This window comes from Poecilia formosa, unplaced genomic scaffold, assembly GCF_000485575.1.
Source record: "Poecilia formosa unplaced genomic scaffold, Poecilia_formosa-5.1.2 Scaffold20, whole genome shotgun sequence".
In the NCBI taxonomy this organism is placed as follows: domain Eukaryota; kingdom Metazoa; phylum Chordata; class Actinopteri; order Cyprinodontiformes; family Poeciliidae; genus Poecilia; species Poecilia formosa.
In genome coordinates, this window is record NW_006799959.1 from 2,229,718 (window position 1) to 2,247,137 (window position 17,420).

The window sequence follows — 17,420 nt, forward strand, 5'->3', positions numbered from 1 at the left end:
CGACTAAATTACTGTGAACAATCTTTGAAATTCGTATGTAATATCCTGTATTTCCACAAGGTGGCGCCAGAGATTTGTCACTCGGTGAACAACAGCGGTTTTATTGTTTACCGGAGAGTTAGAGGCCTTAACTGCTGTTTTTATGCCTTGTGTTGCTTAATATTTTCTGACTTTATATATTTGATTTGAGTTCATGATATTTAGTGCTATGAAGAAAAGTTAAGCTGAAATAATTTTCTGTTGTTACTGCTTAAAGAGTTTCTTCACATCTATGAAACTTGCTGGAAATTAATTTAGGAAGTATAAAATCTCCCCACCATGTTAATTTAGTAGCTATTTCATTTACTTTAGAGGTTCTTGTTGCCCATCTTTATGTGTATTAAACTGTTACTTTTAAAATCTATAATCCTGTTTCTCTCTTGTGAGGCGTGAAGCCTCAGGAGAGGCAGCTACTTCTTGTGGCCAACGCTCACATGCATTGGGACCCGGAGTACTCGGACGTTAAGCTGATCCAAACCATGATGTTTCTGTCGGAGCTGAAGAGCATCGCTGAGAGAGCCTCGGGTGCCATGACAACGGACTCCCCGACCTCTGACCCCTCATCCATCCCCATCGTCCTGTGTGCCGACCTCAACTCGCTGCCCGACTCCGGTAAGTCCAGCAAATAATGAATCAGCTTAAGGTTAACTGTACATTAATGGTTTATTAGATTAAAATGAGTTCTGATCGATTAACTTATAACATCCACTCAGACCTTCTATTAGTGTTGCAGTTTGGCCTCCATCCAGCAGAGGCGCCACCATCTTTATTTCTGTTGGTATAGAAACAAAGATGGCAGAGATGTTACTGAGCAGAAAGCTCAACTAATCAAGTATCAATTTGTCCATGTTCCACTGAATTAAGCCGATTTTTAAGTTATTTTTGTTGCATGTTGTTGCTGTGCAGGTGTGGTGGAGTACCTGAGCAACGGCGGGGTGGCTGAAAACCACAAGGACTTCAAGGAGCTGCGCTACAACGAGTGTCTCACCAACTTCAACTGCAACGGCAAGAACGGCAACTCGGACGGCAGCATCACACACAGCTTCCAGCTGAAGAGCGCGTACGACAGCAACCTGATGCCTTACACCAACTACACATACGACTTCAAGGTAGAAACCTGCTGCTCAGCAGGACTCACCAGCCGACTGTCAGTATTCTGCTAATGTTGAAGAAACAAAATGTGTTTCCGTTAAAATAAGAAACGCAGTTAAAATCACGTGTGAATAAGTTTGTTCAAATCATTTAAAAAACATCCATCATACTCCTACTTCCTGTCGTCGTCTTCTTCGTCTGTTCTGCCAGACGATCAACATCACATGATCACATGATCAACATCCTGTTGATCATGTGACTCTTGATGCAAAACAAATGTTTTCATTGCAGTTTTGCGAAATAAATAAAATTTGACATGGGCAAAAAAAAAAATCACTTCATCCTAACACAAAAAACATTTTATTCAAAAGTGAGTTTTTTGTTTTTTTTTCCTAAAATTACCTTGTTTCCATTAAGTAAATATATTTTTGTAAATCCAATTTGTGCAGCTATATGATCAATGGAAACACAGTTATAAATATCAATTATCGACTATAAGTCGCAGTTTTCATAGTCACACTGGTCCTGCAACTTCTAGTCCTGAGACTTATGTTGTTTTTCCTCTTCGAGACGGATTTTTTGATTCATGCGACTTACAGACTGGAAAATACGGTAATATCAGATATTGAAATTGGCCCAAATTTTCATATTGTTGCATTTGTATATATGACCTAAAGCTGCTTTAAATCTTTGTGTTGCAAACCTTGTATTGTTTTCTATTCACTCCATGTTCAAAGTCTACTTTTTCTTAATCTGTCAGGAAAAAGCCTCAATAAAATACTTTTAAGTTTGTTATTCTAAAAATGTGAAAATGTGGACGTGTTATGAATAGTTTGATTTCTGCCCCTGAATCTTGATCCTGACTAAAATGGAGGGATTCATGTTTGACTGAAACAACAGATACTGGACTGTTGGAGAAGTATCGATCAAGACCAGCTATTAGATTAACAAAAACTTAAGCTTAGTTAATCTAAACTTAAAGAAATATAACCCAAGTAGATTTAGCATCTTTCTTTCCTTCAGTTTCCTTTAAATCAACCATTTTGATCTGAAAAAAATAAGTTTTGGGCTTGTTTAATGAGCTCAAAATTCATAACCGAGTAGAAAACCCAAAATCATACATGTGGAACATCTTTTAACACTTCTTAGTAGTTTTCCTGTTGAAACCAGAAGTTAGCTTGGAAGACGCATGGCTCTTTTTTTTTTTGACACTTTTCTGCAGTTTTTCAAACCGTGTTGGTGGTGAAGTCTTTGAATCTCGTCTCGCCTCACAGTTTTTGATGCGCTGACATTCTGTCCCAGCTTTGGAATGAGTCACGCTGGCAACTTTCACATAATGTGTGGTTTTCTGCTTCGTCTCGTTTCGTGACCAGAGGCTCATCTGCTGGCTGTCAGGTTTTGCTTTTTTCCACTCAGAGCGTCTCTATTCTCTTTGCTCTGATGGAAACATGATGCCAGTTTTCTCCAGAATTTCTGTTCCGCCCGTTATCTATTGCGCTGTTGTGCAAGTTCAGCTTTTACAGGAACAAGGTCAAAGTTCAGCTAGCCCACATTGAGACAGAATTGGCTGGTATTTAAAGTTTACCACCCTGAAAGTGGGAAGTGAATTCACTCCACCCATCTTAAATGTTGCTAAGTCAGATTCTGTGGTTGTACTATCTCGCTGTGTTTATATTCTGCTTCCTGATTCGTTCCTGCTTTCTTTGCTAATAGAAACTGCTTAAATGAAGCCGAAATCCCCCAAAAAGTTGCTTCACTTTAAATATTTTTCGGGTGTTTATTGTTGAAGTTGAGTCTAAAAAGAACCTGAATCTTTAATAGCAGCATTCCTTTAGTTTACAGTTGATTATTTGTAGCAAAGGATTAACTGATCAGTTACTGGATATTAAAAATGCTAGATTTTTTTTTTCACAGAATTTGAACCAGGTAAAGTTCAAACTGCACTCTGGGTAGAACATGTACACGTAGAAGAGTTTTTTTTATCATAAATTAAAAATGTATTTGTTCTTTTGTACAGCTTTGGCTTAAAACTATTGATCTGTTTATGTTCTTTAAGCAAATGGCCGTTTTAGAGTCTGTGTCCTATTAATTGATTCAACACAATTAATCCAATTAACAGTTTTAACCAAAAGATATTTATAACCAAGATTTTTCTCAGAATTTCTCATTTATTTCTTGCAAATTTTTTACTTTTGAAACTCAAAAATGTTTTTTTCAAACATTTATGAAATAAATTTTAATAATTTAGAGGAAATTAACTTTTTTTTTACTACGTTTCTACAATGTCTCTAATACGCCGTCGTACTGACCCGACCAATGAAGCCGACTCTCATTTCTGCGCGGAAGCTGTTCACCTGTTGGCCACTAGAGGGAGCTCTTTGTGAACGTCTCTTCTGTGTCCGCAGGGCGTCATCGACTACATCTTCTTCTCCAAGACACACATGAGCGCCGTGGGCGTCCTGGGCCCGCTGGACAGCCAGTGGCTGGTGGACAACAACATCACCGGCTGCCCCCACCCCCACATCCCCTCGGACCACTTCTCCCTGCTGGCCCAACTGGAACTGCATCCCCCTGCTCCCCACCCGCTCAACCCCCTGAACGGCCTGCACCTGCCCGTCCACAGGTAGTGCAGCCTGGGAAGGCCCCGCCCACACCTCTAACCTCACCCACTCAGCTTTTAAACACTGCCCCCCCTCCCAGCTTTACACAGGACCCTGTACAGCTCACCATCAGACTCGAACAGGAGGAGTGAAGTATTTGCCTGTTTGTTGCTCCTTTTCGTACCTTTTGTGTTGCGTTGATTCATTTCCTCCCTTTAAAACGAAGCTTGATACCAAAAATTGGGGATGAAGCTGCTGAAGTGACCCGCCTTAGATGAGATCATGACGGCTCGTTGATTCTGTTTTAAGATAAATTCAACACGAAACGTGACGAGAGACGAGATGACTTCTGTCCCAGTTTGTTTTTCATACATTTAAGAAATAAATCTTTTAAGTTACAGTTCAATTGTAATGATATAAGATACTACAAGGCGTATTAGGGCTGTTGGAGATACAAAAAAAATAATAATTTGTGAGAAAAAAACAAGAAATTCTGAGATTAATTTCAGAAATTTACTAGAAGAAAACTTGGAAATTTCAGAATCTTTTTTTTAGAAAATAACTGACTTTTCAAACTCAGAAGTTTCTGCTTTTTTTCTAGAAAATTTCTGACATCTCAACATTTCTGAGATTTATCTTGCAAATGTTTGACTTTTCAAACTCAAAAATTTCCGAGTTCTTTTCCTAGAAGAGATTAATGTCACAATTTGAGATTTTTGTTGTTGTTGCAAATTTTCAACTTTTCTAACCCAGAAATGTTCATGATTTTAATCTAAGAATTTCTGCTTTATTTTCTCAGACATTTTTGAATTTTAAAACTCAGAAATTTCAGATTTTTTTTTCCCCCAGAAAAATTCTCAGATTATTCCCAGAATTTCTGAGTTTTTTCTCACAAATGTACTTTTTTTTCTATCTAGAACGGCCCTTAAGCTGTTGTGAAACACATGTATTTCTCATTACAAAAAGCTGAATTTATTAACGTTATGAGGATGTCAAACATTTATTGGTATTTATTTTTGTTTTTGTTTTGTTTGTTGTTGTTTTTTTGGTGCATATCTAAAATTCACGAGCCACGAAATGCCAAAAAATATATAAGTTAATGAAATCTGAGGAATGATTAGGAGATTTTAAGATTAAAAAGATTGAAAACTCTGTTTTTATAGTATTTGAAAAATGGAAGGCAGGATTTAAAACCTCAGCACATTTCCTGTCGCTAATGCATCATTTTTGGGGGAGGGGGAGGCAGTCGGGTAATCTGTAGGTTGTGTTATTTTGTTTTTTCTTGACACTTTTGAGATTATAATCTTTGGTCTGTTTTGTCACACCAGCCAGTAAATGATGCCTCTAAATGTAAACAAGCTGCTTTTTTCACCTCATCCAATTAGAAGTATTTATTTTCATAATCTGGGATTATCCCCCACCTTTATCAATGATGCATTCTTCACTTTTTGAGGCACTTCAGAGCGTTTTGATTTGCAAGTACAGCAGTTCACACCAAATTAGCCAAGTTCTCTAATTTCTGCTTGATTTGCTCAGTATATTTTATACTCACAGATAATATTTTTTCTCCTGATGTTGTTTTAAAAGTTTTCCCCGTCCCTAATTGGCCAAAGAATTGAGTGACATACAATCTGTCTTTACTGGGGTAGCTTAGCAGTGCCAGTCGATGGCTCCTAAACAGAATGTATTTAGCTGCTTCTGAGGATTAAAACTAAAAGCCCTTTATGTACGTTAGAGCTCAGGGCTTTGCAGTACCTCTCACACTAAACTCTGAGTCACTTTGAATAAAAATACACAGAAAAATGTTGTTCTGACATTTCTGTATAAGCACAGGTAATGTTTGTTCTTGCACACGTACATAATGTTGTATAATTCCTACGTCTTTGTGCATTTTTAATACAAAACAACTATTGTTGCAATTGTCCTTCTTTGCCAAAACAATTGTCATGGTGCATAAAAATGATAAAAATTAGAGTTTATGATGTTTTCTTCCTCTCTGATCAGTTTGGGATGCAAAGCAGAGTTTCGGGCGGACAAAACGGAAAATGTTAAAAATTTAATTGACTTTTAGAGTTCAGGCATGTGAAATTGAACAAATAAGAGCCTGTATTTATTGCCACTCCAAATAAGCCTGTAAATAAATTAGTCTCTTATTGCAGCCGCATAATCTGTTCTAGTGCAAAGATTTAGATCAGTTTATTCAAAAAATAAAAACATCTTCATTATAAAATAATTGCTCTTTGAAAATTTACCAGCAGCAGTTCCAACAAAATAAAATAATATAATTTTTGTTAATAAAATTTAAGTTTTGTTAATAAAATTTAATTTTTATTTTTATTAGTGTTTCCAGGCACTTGTAGTAATTAATTCTTTGTTTTCTGGGGAATAAATATGACGTGACATGAAGTCCTATTAGGTTTAGCAGCAAAGCTGGATGAGAAACCGAGAAAAAATAAAGTAACTGTGACCATTTATTGAAGAAACTAAAAAACATCTAAAACTAAATAAAAAAAATTAACTGATTTAGTTTTATCAGCTCAATAATAAACTAAACTTGCAAATTCTAATTAAAAATCTGTTTTATACATTGGCCAAACTAAAAGAAATTCAGAGTTTGCAGACTTTAGCTGCTTGTTTTTTTGAGAAAGATCCAGTCAATTCTCAGCAGAAACAGAATTTTGGTCACAATTTAAGTCACTTTAGTTGCATTAAGCCATGTTTAATTAATCAAAAGCAGATATAGGTTCAGTAAAGTCTGCTTTTTAGTAGAAGTCACTGAATAGATGTGGTTCTATTTACTATGAAAGTGAAAAATATTACCCTAATTAAAAATTGAAGATTTCATTTTTGGTAAATGTACATTTTTGATTGAATTAAAAACACATATTTCCTGATTATGCTGCTGTAATAAAAACATGGATCTATTAAAAAGCTGTTGTTTTCTAACAAATTAGATTAAATCAATTATTCCTATAGCAAATATGTAAAAGGAGATGAAATGTGAACTTTTTAAATCAGGGATGAATGTAAAAATGATTGTTGAAGGCAGTTAGTGCGTCTGTGGTGCATTTAACCCTTTGGAACATGATTTGAAGGTGAAAGGTCATCGGCACAACCCCAGAACGGATTGACGTTGACGTTGCGGTTGACGTTGAGGCCTATACTTCACTCCTGAACCAACTTCACCGGGATTTTTGTACAAACAGCTTTACACGATTTGACTCTTTGATGATAATACGGGGGTGTCTTTCACATTCTCACATTAAAGGAGTGCTTTTTTTCTCCTCTCAAGTCAGAGATGTACGTTATGTTGCACATTTTGTCTGTCGGGTTTCTCTGGAAGTTCCTGTACAGAACAAATGTCGCTGGTTTTATTTTTGAACTCAGTCTCTAACATTGCAGACTTTCAGATTGGAACTTTGTACGATTCGGAATAACCACGTTTTTCTCAGAAAAAAAAAACACATAAATGTTTTATGTTTAAATGCAGTTTGTCTGGGTGGTTTTTGTTTCTGCACACTCATGCTTATAAGTTTACATACACTGAAGTTAAATCAGAACAAGCTTCTCTTATTTTAGGTCAGTTAAACTCACCAATATTATTTGTATTTGCTAAATGCCACAATAATGACAGAATATGTCAGAGTTTTATTTAATGTCTTCAAAACAAGTTTACATGTAAGTGATTACTGTCTCTTTAAACGATTAGAGAAAGCGCAGATGATGACGCAGTGCTACATGGCACGCCATTGGCTAGAGTTGGCAAGGGAGCCAATCCGAGAGCGCCATTAATTTTCCTTGGCGCTGATTGGCTGAGTCCCGGAAAACGGTAAACGTTACCTTTTCTTGTAGAGTTAAAATGGTTTCCACAGTGTGTAACGAGGCATAGTAAGGTAAACATGGGGTTTGAACTGCTAAAATGGGAAGTTTTAAACGTTTCAGAGGGAGTCTCAAGTATTTTCAGCTATTCGTGGGCGGTTCTGGCGTCTAACGCCTGCGAATATCGCGGGTCAAATTACGAAATATAACTTGGTGGACTGGAAAAAGCATTTTAGAGGAACTGAGCTCTAACTGAATTAAAAAAAATTATGTTGATAAAAAGCACTTTCCAGGGACTCTTCTGATGTTTGCAAAATTAAAGGTTTCAAAAACCTCCCCTACGTTAAGTCACATTCAACAGGCGCTGCGCCGTTACCTAGCAACCTCAGCGAAGCCCAGCCCGTCACCTAGCAACCCCGGAATGGCAAGCACCTTACTGGGATTACTTCACAGATACTTTTTTTATTTATCCCAAAGGGGAGATTAAATGCTGTTGGCAGGAAAGACCTTGTTAAACTTTTACATTTAAGTTTAGGTTTAAAGTGACGAGATATTAAAATAACTCATTCTGAATTAAAGGAACTCAAAATAAGTACAAAAATATCATTATCTAAGAATGATTTTACACAAAAAATATAATGAACATGTTTTGTATAGCCCTAATCTGTTTAAAGAAGCATACAAGGTGACTTTCAGCTGGTTTTACATCACAGAACATCTCCAGTCAAACTATTTTTGTAACAGCTTTCTGTTTGTCCTGGATAAAATTTATTTTATTTTTATACAGTCGGTACAGATTCTCCAACAGCAACACTGCCTATGAGACCAAGAATGTCAGAGTTTAACCCATCAACTTTTCTTCACCTATTCATTTCTTTGCAATCATCACCAACCACTCTGAATGTTGGCTGTAAAAGCTCCTGTTGCTACATTGGTTTTATTTTTATATTTTTTGTTAATTTACCACAGTGTTCATCCAACAGAACAGCATGGGGAAAATTCTGTTTATTGTTCAGAGTAAAGTTTTTTAAAGTTACATTTTGTGGCTTAATAAAAAGATATATCTTCCTATCATTCTGTTAATCTGTCAGTGAAAAATCATGGAGTTGAAAGTGTTTTTCACTGACAGATTAAACTAATTTTAATATCTGACAGAGATAATAGCAGTTAGTACTAGTTAGGATTTTGTTTGTTTCTGTTTGCTTCTGAGCTCGATAATCATCACAACATTGTTGTTTTTTTTGTTTGTTTTTTTTGTTTTTAGTTCCTATAATGAAAATAGAGATAAATGAAGTGAAATCTGCATGGTGTGTGAACTCAAAACATGACATCTTTTTTATGACCGCCCATTCTTTTGGGGACAACAACAAACCAATGGATATTCACTACAAACTTTTTGTGGAACCACTATACATAATTGATAAAACTAAGGAAATTAGGGAAAGTTCTGAGAATTTGCTTCATCAGCGAGTGTCTTTAGTCAGAGGCTTCTTCAGACTCACTGTAACACTGACCTCTACAGAAGATCTATCCTGCCCAAAGCCAACAACATCTACAACAATTGTTGAATTGAATGAGAGGAATAAGAAAAAATGAATAAATATTGTCCTTTTTTCAGTTTCAGTTTATACTTTCACACATTTAGCACCAATTTAAATAAATACATGTAGGCTATATTTCCCAATCAGCTTTTATAAACTAAAGACATTCCAATAATATTAAACACAAAGATGTAAGAAAGCATCATAGAGCAATATAGCATTCATATGTTACATTAATTGACCAAAACTTATTTTATTTCAGCTCAACCTAAACCAAAGAGGATGTGAGAACAACCTGAAAGTGAATGAAGTCAAGTTTGTTTATAAATCTGTAAATAAGGAAGCGGGTTTTTTATAGGTTGGACTTTTTCATTAACTTAATGTTTTGCAGGGATTTTGTTGCATTAATGCGTTTTAGGACTTTCTTTCTCTGGGTTTATTTGTATATATTAATATAAATGTTTAGTTCTGTTTTTGTGCACAAACTTAGTGAATATAACTGATTATAAAGCTGCTTCTCTGACTTTTGGCAATTCCTTCAGTCATCAAGCTGCTTTTTCCATGAGGATTTATCTTCTTTATGTATAGAAACTGAAGCCAAACAAATAACCACCTCTCAAAGTCAAGACAATAAAATATCAGACACTATGGAGTCATTTAGTTTTGTTCTTTATTTCTTTAATTAAAATAAATTACAAAATCATGGAGTTGAAGATGACATTACAACTGAATAAAAAAATCTGTATAAAATAACATTTAATGAAAACAAAGTCTTAAAAAATAAAACGGGCTTTTACGCTTGATGTTGGCTCAGCTTTTTCAAATTATGTTCAGGTTTTGTCAGTTGAAGCACTTCCTGTTCAGGTTGATCATCAGAATAAGAAGGTTGTTGGAGAAACAGTGGATGAATTGATGTTTTCATAATCCCTGAAAAAAAAAAACAAAGAAAAAGATTAGAGTTGTGTTCAGATCAGAGATTTAATAAGAAACAACACTACTCTGCAACAAAAAAACAGTAAACACAACAAATGGATGGATGGAAAATGTATCCATAGCAAAGGACAAATTAGTATTATTACCATTATTGTAATAATTTATGATGAATACAAGAAGCAGCGCCTGCAGCCTCTGCCCAGCCTTTGAACACAACAACATACCAGTGAATACATGTCATGTCAAAGGGGCAAAAAATACTTTGATTTGTTTCAAAACTTGGTTCCTGCATCATTTACAACAAGCAGTCAGGCTTTTTATCACATTAAACCTCTTAAAACCACTAAAAATGTATTTATAGATTAATAACAGGGAGAAAACATCTGTAAAGATAATCAAAATAAACCTATTAAAAGATGATCATGGCTTTATGAATGGTGTCAGTATTTATGGCTAACAATGGTCACAATCAGGATTTAGGTGAAATATTTGGTTATTTTTTTCTCGCAGGATATTAGGCCCAAGATAGAATTTTTTTTTCACATTTGCTAAAAAAAAAATAAAATAAAATAAAAAACACTAAAAAAATTAAAGATTAATCTCAGAATTTTTCTAGAAAAATAATTGAGATTTTTTTTTATTAATCCCAAACTTTTCATGAAAAACATTTCAACAAATTTCTGACTTATGTCCAGCAAATTTTTAACTTTTCAAATTTACATATTTCCATGTTTTTCCAGGAAATTTCAGAGAGTAATCTCAATTTTTTTTTATTTTTTGTGAAAATGTACTTGTTTTCTTCTATCTACAATGCCATCTTATGATTCTAACCATCTGGACCCAGACCAGTTGTGATCCATCCATCCATAATTTCCTTAAAAGTTCACAGATTGACTGTGGGACTTTTAAGATTGAGCTCCTTTAAACTCAGAAAATGCCACTTGGGCTCTCAGTTTATGTCTGATTGTTTAATGAAGCTTTAAAATATCTACACTAACACGTAAACTGCATATCTCCATGACAACCACCGCTGGACTTACAAACATTTCTGTGTTCAGGTTTGCTGTAGAAGAATAAAACAAAAATAAAAAGTTCTTACTGGTTAAGTTTGCTGAGAAACTCTGGGAACCAACTGGCTTCTGAACTGATGCAAACCTTGGAGCCGTTTTTCCTGATGACGCTGCAGAGAAAGAAAGAAAAAAGACGACTTTGAAAACACAAACTGAACTCTGCAAGTGACAATAAATCACCGATTGACAGAAAGAAAAGTACATTTTGCCAAAAAGCTCAGAAATTTTTATTTTAATCTAAAAATTTTCTATAAACAACTTGGACATTTGTAATTTTGAAAAGTCAAAAATATCAAACTTTTTAAAAGTTTCTGGAAAAATCTAAAAACAGTTCTACAAAAAAAAGAACTTTGAATTTTCTGTTTATAAGGTATAAAGTTTTCTAAAAACAAAAAAAAAAGATTAGAAATTTTTAGATAAATCTCAGAAATTTTATGGGGAAAAAAGGAAAATTTCTGGGTTTCTTTTGTTGAAAATGTTTTGACTTTAAAACTGACTTTTTCGAGAAAATTCCTGAGATTGATCTCTCAGTTAATCTCAGAATTGTGTTCTGTTTTTTATTGAAAAATGTCTGCAGCTTTTTTGTGAAAATCTTTTTCAAAAACGTTTTATAAAAATTCTAGAATAAATTGGAATTTTCAAAAGTCAAAACATTTTCAACTTTTAATAAATTTTCTGTTTGAAAAGTCAAGTATTTTTCTAGAAAATTTATTAAATAAATGTCAAAAATTGTGGGGGGAGGAGGGGGGGGAGCAACTTTTTAAAAGCTTTTTCCAGAAGATTTCTGAGGTTATTCTAAAAATGTCTGAGATTTTTCTTGTTTCTGTGTGAAATGAAATTTGTCGTATTCGTCCTTTGCTGAAGCTGCAGATGGAAACATCTCCAACTGAGGTTTCTTACACTCTTTCTGAACGGCGGCACCGTCCTGACGGAGGCGTCACTTCCACCTTGGCCACGGTTCTTAGAGCGACACGTTGAGAGGTCGTTTTTATGCAGCGGCATCCCAACTTGGAAGCTGCAGAAGAATTCACATTTTTTAAAATTATGCTAATTAGCTTTTGGTTGCATCTGTTTCTTCTTAAAGCTGACAGATTAAAAATTTGATTTTTATGAGATTTGTCCTCTCCACATTGGAGTTCAATGAAGTCTTATCTTTATTTACATGTTTTCTAATGCCAAAAGAAGCACAAGCACACCAGAAAGTACAGAATAAACCTTAAATATCTGAATAAATAAAAGTCAGAGAGGATTTGCTCACCATGCAGCTCAGGGATGCAGCAGAAGAGAGTCAGAGCGACCAGGAGGATCACAGATTTGTTCATCTTCAGAGTTTTTTTTTAGCTTTCAGCCCCGGTCAGGATGTGGGAACGATGTGTGAATGAATGAAGTCGAGTCTGGCTTTTTAAAGCTGCAAAAAAGGAAGTGAGGACGCCTTCTTCCCGTCTGAACATTGAAAAAAATAAATAAAATGTAGAGTGAGCTTGTTGCATCTGGAGGTTTTCTGGGGTTTTTGCTGACTTAACTAAAGTTGGGTGTTTGGAGTATTTTCATATGATTACCACAGCAGATACTTTTTACAAATAATCTGCTGGAATTAATTTTCTGCTGTCCACATATAAATAAATATAGAAACTATAAAAGAAGAGAACTGGTAACAGACTAGAAAATATGCTGTTTTTATATTCAGTCATATTCAATAAATTAGAATATGCGTTCATATGGGGCTAATTTGTCAGATTAAATGTACTTTTTGAAAATTGACAACCTTTAAGTAGGTATTACTTTTAACTAAATACTTTTAAATAAGCAGAAAATCATCATAATTAACAGAAATACTTTTTCTCAGTGTGTATTTAATCTACATAATATGACAAAGTCCTTGAAATAAATGGACTTTTCAATAATACTGTAATTTATTGAATGGGTTTCGATGTTAGGAAGAACTGTGTATTTTTATGCTAAAAAAAATGCAACTTTTCACATAAGAAAGTGAAAATAAAAAAACTACAAAGGTATTACCACAAAAAGGTTGTATTAAGAAACGTTTTATAAAGATAATGTTTTACAACATTGGTTATATTTATCCATAAATCAGACATTATTTATTTGATCTCTTCTAAAGTCTCACATTCTGTCCCCAATTAGTGTGAAAATTGTTATTCTTTAAATTTGAATAATTAATAAATAGATTTTAGTTTGATTAATAAAAAATATTAGATAAGTTAAGTTCCATTTGTTTTTATATTATTTCTATTTCAAATGAACATTAATTATGGCTGTGTTAAATAATTCGCAATCTTGTGCCATGTAGCGAAGCATCACATAACGTAGCGTAGCGTAAAGTAACATGATGTAACATTAGGCAACTTATAAATAACGTAATATTAAATAAGATAAAGTCGTGTAACAAAACATCACATTATTAAATATACTGTAACATAACACAGCGTCGTATACAAGGTAACATTAAGTAGCGTAACTTTATGTAGCATAACATTACATAGCCTAAAATGGCATAGCGTGAGATTACGCAGCGTACTATTACGTAGCGTAAGATTACGTAGCGTAACAACACATGTAACGTCACGTACGATGGCGTCACTTAACTTTACATAACACAACTCTCAACAAGCGTTAGCAAACATAATATAGCACACCATGACGTCACGTAGCGAGACATAAAGTAGCAGTACTTAGCATAGCATAACGTGGTGTACCATAGCGTGACATTAGTAACATGAGGTAACAGAAAATTACATAATGTAACATAACATAGCATAGCAGAGCATCGTGTAGATAACCATTGTTTAAAAAATTACATAACATAACATTAGATAACATTATATAAAGCAACATCAAGTAACATTATATAGCATAACACAACAAGCATAACTAAATATTGGGTAACATAATTTTATGAAGAGTATTAAATAATAAATGGCTATATATCTAAAATAAGATGCACATAACACATTTTAGATTATATGAAAAACAGTAGTTTATGTCTCATACTGGGTTAAAGGCCAAGGAGGAAAAATAGTTAGACCACAAAGTATGTGTTTTCTAAACAGAATGAATCTTTTTCAGCAGCTTAAGCTACAAAATGTCTACATTTTGGAGAAGTGTTAGTTTTTTATCTCTGTGTGGATCAGTGAAGCTTGATGCGCAAGATCCTGTCAAAGGTTCACTGAGTTTCCTTCCTTGAGCCCCATTTGTTACAACCATTAGAAGCCATTAGAAAGACAGCTGCAGTAAGGACCCAGTTTATGAAAAAAAGGATAAATAATGACCTAATTTACATTATCATGAGTAAAACTGAGCAATTAAATTACAAGAGAAGAGTTTTTCTACTTAATTTCTATTATCTTATGTATATTCTACCATATATTGCAAAACCAGCTAATTGACAAAATAGTTTTCAAACTTATGCACATTTTCACCAAACTAATCTGGAGTTCAAGATCTGGACAGATGGTTTCTTCATTCAGAAAATAAGCAAAATACAGATCAGTAAACTGCACATACAGCAGAAGCGATTTAAATTTGGTGAATCACCAAAATAGTAAAATTGCACTAGTTTGGGTTGAGCCAAGGGTTGTGTGCAGTTAGAATCAGGAATCAGTAACAGGAAATAATTCTCAGATGTTACTACATCGTACCAGGAATCAAACTTCTGTATTTGCCTTTGGGGTCCCAGTCACTTCCTGTTCTGGTAAATAGATAATTAAGAGTGAAAGTAATCCCCCAGTGAATGATGGTTGACTTCCCACACAGGAAAACAAGATATTCTTAACTTAAAATTAGCTCTGATGGTTATGCACCAATAATTACCAAAATTATGACATGAAATTTCTCTGGATTCTGGAGAGACAGAGCAGACCAAGCTTAATAAAAATGTAAATACTCTGTTGCTTCACAGCTACAACGTCACTTGTGTAATCCATTTGATTAAAAACCAAGTATCTTGAAGAAGGATTAGAAGATATTTGAAATTTTCTCTCAGAATATCATTAAATGTAGAAAGAATTGGAGGAAATTAAGAATATAATGGATTTGGAAGCAACATTTTAGAGGCAATTCTGAGGAAAGAGTTCAGTTCTGACCTTTTTCGTACAATTTAGAAACCATAAATGTGAAATTTTTCCCAACATTAAGACACATTGAAGGACTGAATGCATCAAAAAACAAAGTAGCCGAAACTTGTTTAGCTTTGCCTACACTGTAAATGTTTATTTGCTGATGACTAACTGCTGAAAGTAAAATCATTTCAGGAGAGATTTGCAATTTCATGGGTGCCAGTAATAACAGTTTTCTTTTTACTGAGTCATTCACACCTAAATGCTTCTGCACACACTTTGCATGTAAGTGACTTCACACTTTGTTTCAAAGAAACCAGGAAAAGATTACAGATTAAAGCAAAAAATGTGTGAAATTTGACAAAGAGCGATGTGGCACAACCTGATGCAGTGCGTCAATGTGGCTAGAAAAGGAAATACTGGTAATCTCATCAAAGAAATCTAATGATACAGAGGAAAATTAGTGCAAAAAGGAAGTGAGGAAAGTGTCTTTTTTCTCTTGTATAACTGAAGCTGACTCATCCGATACTAATAATGTTAATTTTGAAATAATTGCTGACATAGACGCATTGGCATATGCAACAAGATGCAAGAGCGCAGTGAAAACGCTTCATGTCAACTTGATGTTAAACCAGAAAAAGGGGGATTTTTCTAGCAGGAAGAAACGGGAAAATTGAGGGTTTCTGGTGAAACAAAAAATAAAACATTTGAATAATCTTAATCCATAATTATATGGACATAATATGTTATAAGTGAAATAATCTGCCAATTGAGCTAGAACTTTTTCATAAATATTAAGGAAATATTGACCTAACACAAGCTGTTATGTTGCTGAAAATTTACTTTTAAGTTAAGTATACTAAGATTTTTGCACTACATCCTCCTAGTTTGTGTTTTTTGCAGTGTAGGAAGTGATTCTGCTCCAAACAGGGATCAGGAGGAATGGGTGACTGATGTGTTTTAGTTTAAAACCTGAGGAGAATAAATAACCAAAACAAATCTTACAGTTTCAAAGAACAGCTGAAGACCAAGACTGACATATTTGTGCCACAAAGCTTTTTCATTATTAAAGATTAGATTTTAAAACCGTTTTCAGTGGTGCAATCCTTGCTGCTTTGCCCAGAATGGAAACCGAACCAACCCAAGCAGGCCTGTCTGAAACCATCTCTGTGGTTTAATGTCAAATACAAAGAATCCACTTTGTTTCGTTTCTCTTGCGCTTCAGCATAAGAAGAAACTTTTAACTTTCTTCTGTTTCCTGTAGAGTGGGTCCAAACACTTCCTCACACGCAGGGCAGCTTCTGTCAAACAAGCCAACTCTGCAGTTTGCCTCTGCCACTTTTAGCGAGTGAAAGCCGTCTGCTCGCCAACTTCTGAATTTCAGTTTCCCGACTTTCAGCGCCAGATAAAGTTTGCGAGTTAAGTTTACACTGAGCAGGTCTGCTTATCTCAGCGAATCTGAGACCCGCCGAGCGCCACAGATCCACCGTTTTAGACTCAGATGAAGCGTTTTTACGGGTTTCAGTTGCAGCAAGTGGAGGTTTGCAGATTTAGACGTTAGGTTCACTTTCACTGCCGAGTGTTTTACTGTATCTCCGTTACATTCTGCACAAATGCAACTAAACATTAATTTTAACACATTTATTTAAACTGTCGTCATATCACTCTGATGCAATGTTTTTTGCTTGATTGCTGTTTTATGCCTTACTGCTGAAATGTTTTATAAAAATAGGTTTATCTTACCATGAATGCACTACAAAAACACAAAATCTTACCAAATAGTTTTGGTCTAGTTTCTAATACAAACATCTTAGTTAACTTGAAATAAGACTAAATTAACCTACAAGTAACTTTTCAGCAAGATAATATCTTTTTTCTTTTAAAAAAAGTCAATTCATTTTAAAAGTACTAGTTTTATTAAGACTATTTTACTTATTGCATGGGAAAACTTGTTATAAATTAAACAACCTGCAAGTGGGACAAATATTTCATCAATATTAAGGAATTATTTACTTACAGCATGGCCCACTTCTTTCTGTAAAGTTACTTGTAAGTTAGTTTTGTCTTATTTCAAGTGTACTAAGATATTTGCACCAGAAACAAGGAAAAATGCTTGGTAATATGTTGTTTTTGCAGTGTATGCAAACTGTTTACCACTTTGGATGTTGGATGTGGTTTTTCAAATCAATCATTTAATCAACAAAATGTGACTTTTTTGACAAAAAAAATATTTTAAGAAACTTTAAATAG

The 17,420-nt window shown here is 34.4% G+C and overlaps 2 protein-coding genes across 3 annotated transcripts in view; one reads left to right on the forward strand and one right to left on the reverse strand.

Moving 5' to 3' along the window:
• Positions 1–4,146, forward strand: part of cnot6l (CCR4-NOT transcription complex, subunit 6-like) — a 12,575-nt gene extending 8,429 nt beyond the window's left edge. Inside the window, exons 10-12 of the mRNA XM_007547441.2 lie at positions 427–651; positions 946–1,148; positions 3,537–4,146. Of these exons, the coding sequence (XP_007547503.1) occupies positions 427–651; positions 946–1,148; positions 3,537–3,758 (650 nt within the window). The 3' untranslated portion in view covers positions 3,759–4,146. The remainder of the gene's footprint in view (positions 1–426; positions 652–945; positions 1,149–3,536) is intronic.
• Positions 4,147–9,739: 5,593 nt separating this feature from the next.
• On the reverse strand, positions 9,740–14,822 carry cxcl13 (chemokine (C-X-C motif) ligand 13). 2 transcript variants are annotated; one of them, XM_016669159.1, is made up of 6 exons: positions 14,754–14,822; positions 12,353–12,537; positions 11,995–12,109; positions 11,124–11,204; positions 10,171–10,228; positions 9,740–10,018 (listed from the first exon to the last, which is right to left on the reverse strand). In XM_016669159.1, exons 2-5 carry the CDS (start codon positions 12,414–12,416, stop codon positions 10,186–10,188), a joined length of 303 nt encoding a protein of 100 aa, XP_016524645.1. In that variant the 5' UTR covers positions 12,417–12,537; positions 14,754–14,822; the 3' UTR covers positions 9,740–10,018; positions 10,171–10,185. The 2 variants fall into 2 exon arrangements, with proteins under 2 accessions (XP_016524645.1, XP_007547501.1); XM_007547439.2 differs by lacking the exon at positions 10,171–10,228 and having other exon boundaries at positions 14,754–14,798.
• Positions 14,823–17,420: the final 2,598 nt, after the last annotated feature.